The 6,000-nt window shown below is 34.8% G+C and overlaps 1 protein-coding gene across 1 annotated transcript; it reads right to left on the bottom strand.

The window, feature by feature from the left end:
• Positions 1–1,422: 1,422 nt before the first annotated feature.
• On the bottom strand, positions 1,423–5,694 carry LOC149954420 (uncharacterized). The gene is made up of 4 exons (XM_090169115.1): positions 5,646–5,694; positions 3,219–3,439; positions 2,709–3,007; positions 1,423–1,702 (listed from the first exon to the last, which is right to left on the bottom strand). The coding sequence occupies exons 1-4, from the start codon at positions 5,692–5,694 to the stop codon at positions 1,423–1,425; spliced, it is 849 nt and encodes a 282-aa protein (XP_090025241.1).
• Positions 5,695–6,000: the final 306 nt, after the last annotated feature.

Genomic DNA, 6,000 nt, shown 5'->3' on the forward strand with positions numbered 1-6,000 from the left:
ATTTGCGTGAATTTCGATGTTTTTTAGGTAAAATTTTGAAAGCTTGTATCTCCTAAACGGTACATTTTAGGACCATGGTTCATTAGACATTTTCAACTCGTATTGACCCATAGAACACATTATAAAAGTTTCGGTACTCTTATCCGTAACACCCTGTATATAGATATGAACATGTATAATCTAATGTATAGTCTAATTCTTTCAAGTTAAACATCTTGAAACGTTAATATTTTAGGCTAAACAAAACGTTTTTAACAGTTGAAATCTTTTAACATTAGCCAAAAAAACACGATTAAAGCCTATACAGATAAGCAACTAAATATGAGTACAACATTAACGTCTTACCTACTAGGTTTTTTCTATGAAATTATGATTAAACGATTTTTAATTGAAAAAAGCACAAACTTATATTTAAAAAGTAACCACGGATAACGCAATTATAATACTCAAAATTACGTTTTTCGTTCAAATACACAAATGTGTAATATGAACATTTGTTTTATAACGAAATTACTTAAGCTTTTTACAAATTTATTTGCATATTTTCATTTTTGAAAGAGCATTTAAATAAAATAAGAAAATTTTATTTTAGCGGTGAGCGTTGTTGAAATGGATATACATATGGGCTTTTTAAATATCGTCTTTTTAATATCGAATTGTTCCAGTGCTTTATGCCAGGAGTAGACGCAATTTCAATTTTCTCGTACGCCACGGAGAGACCCCGAGAGCCATTGCACGTTAACATTTCTACATATTGATAGATCTTGCTGAGGCGCATTTAAGGGCATGTTGCGATGCAAAATTTGGGGAAGCCACTTTATTTAAGTTGAAAATCGTCACTGAATCTGTTTAAAAATTTCAAAACACTCTTATTTTACCGCGCTTATGGTTGACTACCTCCAAACTTCAAACCCCGGCAGCGTTACTGATCTATTCCCAGGTAAAAATGCTGTTATCTGGCCAAAGGACCAACGATCAATCAGATTACAGATTATTTATATTTGTGTTAAGATATTATCATTTCAGTTGCTATGGATCAAAATTCAAACCCAATAGTTTAAAGCTAAAACTAAAATAAATTCATTGCAAACCGACAGACATAAGCTAAGCAGATAAAAAAAACTAATGACGAAGAAACGGATGATTAAAATTTCATATTTTTTTAAAGACGCCATCCATATTGTACAAAATAAAATATTATATAGGTGTCTATTTACAAAGAAACATTTCAAAAACGTATTACAGAATAGCAGCAAAAACAATTAGCAAAGAAAGAAACAATTAATGTGATGCTTAAATTTAAATAATGTTTGGGATAAATCTAGCCTTAGCGTTAAAGCAAAACACACAGATTTGGAATCGACTAGTAGTACTTGCTCGCTCGCTCAACTAGAAATAAATTAAACTATCACAAATTGGAAGTTATTGATTCCAAGGAATTGGTGAAATGGCTTTTAAGCTTTTAAGATACGATAAAGATTTTCTTTGTATAAGAGAGTAATGAAGAAGTTCAGTTCCAAATGCAACGATACACATGGCGAGCATTACCAGGTACATGATAAAAAGAGGACCTACGTCGTCCAAACCCAAAGGCTTCTCTGTAGCTTCGGCACCTGACGCGTCGCTGACGCATCTGTCGAAGCTTAGAAACGCCCGCTTGGCCAATTCGACGATCAAACCGCTTTCTACCATCCACTGCAATCTGACAAAATGAAACCAGAAATGTGTATTTTAAATAGAGGTCGGCCAAACAGATAAATTAACTGCCAAAATATCGATTAACCATAAACATTGCGGTTAACGGTTTATTTATAGATATGATCCACGGATAAAAAAGGATTTAACATGCAAAAATTATTTTATATTTCGGATAATCGTTGGTTGTGGATAAAAAGAGATAAAGTTATTAATTCTTATCCAAACGCCGACCTCTAATTTTAAATGAAGCTTTCTAATTATATACTCAATTGCATAAATGCCTAGTCATTTTTGTAACATATAAGGCTATGGAAACAACGACCGCGGGATCAAAATTGGTCAATCAGCGCGCGTGGAATATTTATTCCACTTGTGGTGATTGACCCACTAATTGGCTGATCTTACTTTAGATTACTAGCTTAGCTTACCACACCAATGGATTTTTATCTGTGTCTATTATTTTTAAATTCGATTTATGTTTAGCTCTTTTTGGTTAGTATTTCCTAAATTGCCAAGCATAAGGCTACTTTTTGTAGCTTACGTGAAGAAAGTATATATCAAAATATGGCCATAATATAAATTTATTATAAAAATAAAAAATATAAGAATAATAATAATAATAATGAGCTAAGCAAATACCCATGGCACCACCATAATCCTAAGTAAACAAGCGACTTGTAAAGCCAGTAGCCTGTGGCCGGGTTAGAATGCGTTGGAGGTTGGTAGAAAGCCATTCATGCCATGCGAGCCATCAGCTCCATACACTAACTATTACCACACTTAAACCATAAACAATAGTTAATTTAAATACGTTACAGATAAATGAGTAACATTTCGTTCTCATATTTACATAATTAACCATGCATATATGTTTGCAGACTTGTTACGTCCTTACAGTGTCTCCATGCGTAGAGAAAAATCAGGCCAATTTATAAAGGGAGAGAGCACTCGCGCAGCAGTTTAGCAGAATAAAGAGCCTCTTCTTAAATCCAAAAAGCTCAAAGTCATACCTTTCATCAATTTTTCTATAGATATCTAAGTTGGCGAGACCTTTTCTGACCACCACCGCTCCGTATTGAGACAGAATAGTTTCTTTGGAGAAATAGAGGTTGCTGTTTCCGATTTCAGGCATCGTTTCACACTTTTTCCCGATGTCTGACTTCATGGTGCTGGTTTCCCCAATCAGAACTACTCTTCCCGTTCCCAGTGAAATTAATTTTTCCACGCTAAGCAATTCGGTGAATAGCAACATACGGTTGTGCTTCTCAATCTCTTTCCAGACTTTGATAACTTCAGGACTGGTTGAAAACTGCCGGGATATTTGTAAGTTAATAGAATTTCAATCAAATTAAATCAAAAAGTACAAAATAATTTTTGTTTTTCCGTTGTTTCTCTTTGTTAAGAGGAAAAAGAGGTGTCAAAATATTGTATTTTCATTTTGATAATTGGGAACGATTATTGCAGATTTAATTGGTTTAAGTCAATCGTCATTTTTAACGAGCTTTCTAACGGACACTCACACGTAAGAAGTCTTCTACTGAAGTCCCTCTCCACGAGAAAGCCTGAACTTTCCCCCGGGAATTGGATAATTCGGCCAGGGAATTGACTCTTTGAGGAGGCAGCGAAATCATCATGCTGGCCCGGAAGTGACCGGTGAAAGAATTGGTCAGAACGATAATGGCCAGAAGCCACGTGCCAAAAAGAAACCTCTTGAAACTCGAGCCGGGCTCCTTGGCAGAGGCTACAATTATAAAGGTTGTTGAGCAACATTAATTGAGGTCTTAATTTCTTAAAGCCAGTAATAGAATTTAAAAAATGGTTTACGTGTACAATAAATACTAAAATAGGTAGACAGTCTCGCTGATTGTTCCTCTATGAGGCCATTGTTGGAGCTAAAATAACGATAACGTACTTGGATAATATGCTATTGTTGAAATTTAGTTATTATTATAGTCTTCCGCCTTAATTAGTTTGGATAATCTGAAATTTAGTAAGCAGTGCCCAAATAGATGACAAACAGGCTCTGTGTTACGGTGTGTTGGGTCATAGGCAGCATGATATGAGATAGGAGCCCAAAAAATTTTGACACTGAAAGCAGTGTGATGCGCGCGGGACCCTAGGCGGGCCGCGGTCGCCTGGCTCGCCTTGCCCTAACACTGTCCCTGATGACAAACGTTGTCCAAACGAATTCCTTTTATCTCAAACCATGGTCACGTTAGATCTTAAAACACAGTTAATTTCGGTTTGAGTGCCACTTTGAGTGAAAGATGTTCTAAACTTGTAATGACTATTGGTGTCAAGGAAAGTGTAACCTATAGGTGATAAAAACGTTTTGTTAATTTTTCCCTTTGTTATTTTAAACTCGCGGTTTATGTCTAAGCTTTTTAAAATCGTGGGTTGCATCTTGGTGTATCAAACGTTTGCGTATTATTTCTTTAACTAAGGGATTGTCTTCCAAACTTGCGGAATGTGTCTTAGGAGGATGGAAATTACGGAGAAGAACTTATGGAGTAGACATCTAGCGGAAATAGTTTGAACTTAAATAATTTTTTCAAGAACACAACTAGGGTCCATGGAGGTAAGTGTGAAAACATATTTTTTTGGGAGTTTACTTGAAATTACTCCTAAGCTGAACATAGCACCCTCTTAAGAATTGGTACCATTAATATAGCAATTTATCTTACACAACTTCGCATTCTAATTTAATTTCAAACAAATAGTTATTTAAATATTAATTATTTAATTTAACTATGTTACTGATCACACGTACCCCTAAAATGCGGGGCAACCAATCGCAATGAAATTACATACAGAGGTGTTTTTTATTAATAATCAGGTAGGCTAATATCCAAGGCACCACATTAGGCCTAAGTCATCAAGCGACTTTTTAAGTCGTTAATTCAGGTGGCCGGGTTACAATGTGTAGGAGGGTAGTGGCCAGCCCTTCATGCCACGTGAGCCAACAGCTCCATACACTTACTATTACCGTTAACCTCAACAAGTTAAATATGGTGTCCCAATAAAGCTATATTTTTTTCGTAGCTCTAAAAAATATATTTTTAAACTCAAGTTCCCAGAAGCTTAAATAGCAAGAAAATTATAAAAAGTTGTCTTATACACCATAAATTATTTTATCCAAATTGATTAACTGATTACACTCACCACATACTGCAAATTTAGAAAGAGTTTTTCCAAATTAAAAATTGAAAACCTAAAATTATTAGCAAAATTAAAAAAAATCCATCAGGTAAAATGATAAGCAGACTACAAAATACCAAAATATGAAACCGGTTTAATAGTTAAGAAAAAAGTTAAAAAAAATCGTTTGGGAATAAAATCTCTTACCACCAGTAGAAGAGTTTTCAACTAAAAGTTTTAAAAACTTAATTTAATTTAAATTAATATTGAAAATAAACCAAATTGGTTTAATTAAGTATATTTCAATATCCAATTATAAAATATTTTGTTATAATAATTGTAACAAATAATTAATTAATTCATAAATTTAATAATCCCCTTTAAATATTTTAAATTTTGGTAAATCGTTATACATCAGTGTTAGGCTTAATTTTCTATATATATTCCTTTGTATAAAAACGAACGTGTCGGGAAAAAGAAAATTCAATGGCTGGTTTTCCCCTAAGCGCTGGTTCCCCAAAAACACCGGAAATCACTTTCGGAAATTTGCGACGCGCATCTTCCGAAACATTCCAGGTTTGGCCCTGACGTCTTTTGGGTTTTCCAAGAACTTACGGGACGCCTCTGTCGATCCTATAAAAAGGGGTAGCTCCCCTTTGTTCAAAAAAAGAACAGTGCCTGAAACCAGAGATGCTAACGCTTTAGAATATCAAGCTCATAGTGGTGCACCTTCGTGGTGAAGTTTTTCGCGAGCTGAGAAATGTCCAGTCGCGGGTCACAAAACAATACGCGCTACTAGGTCAACTGACCAGCCGCTGTGCCGTAGCTGCCGTTGTCCTCACCGTCCGGCCCAAACATCGTAAAGCCGAAGCCAGCGTTGGATCTGTGTGAATGTGGTACCGTAAGACAATTTATTTTTAAAATGGGGAACCAGCCAAACGCTTTAAATATTATATACTCTCCGCGTAGCTTTAATTGTTTTGTTTAATTTTAAGTTGTAAGTTAGCTTACGTATTGTTAGATTTAATAATATTGTATTGCTGTTAAGGTTATAGTAGTGCCAATAAATGATTTACCATTGCCAGTTCCGTCTATTTGTTTCTCTTTTAATGCTGACACTTATTATTTAATTATATTCCAAATTCATCCCCTAGACAACGATAT

This window comes from Leiobunum rupestre, chromosome 3 (genome assembly GCF_980474605.1).
Source record: "Leiobunum rupestre chromosome 3, qqLeiRupe1.1.hap1, whole genome shotgun sequence".
NCBI lineage: Eukaryota > Metazoa > Arthropoda > Arachnida > Opiliones > Sclerosomatidae > Leiobunum > Leiobunum rupestre.

Coding starts and splice junctions, on each gene's coding strand:
- LOC149954420 (XM_090169115.1), bottom strand. CDS start 5,694: ATGTTTGGGCCGGACGGTGAGGACAACGGCAGCTACGGCACAGCGGCT. Junction 3,440..5,645: donor CAGCTACGGCACAGCGGCTG/GTCAGTTGACCT, acceptor TTATAATTGTAG/CCTCTGCCAAGGAGCCCGGC. Junction 1,703..2,708: donor TATAGAAAAATTGATGAAAG/GTATGACTTTGA, acceptor TCATTTTGTCAG/ATTGCAGTGGATGGTAGAAA.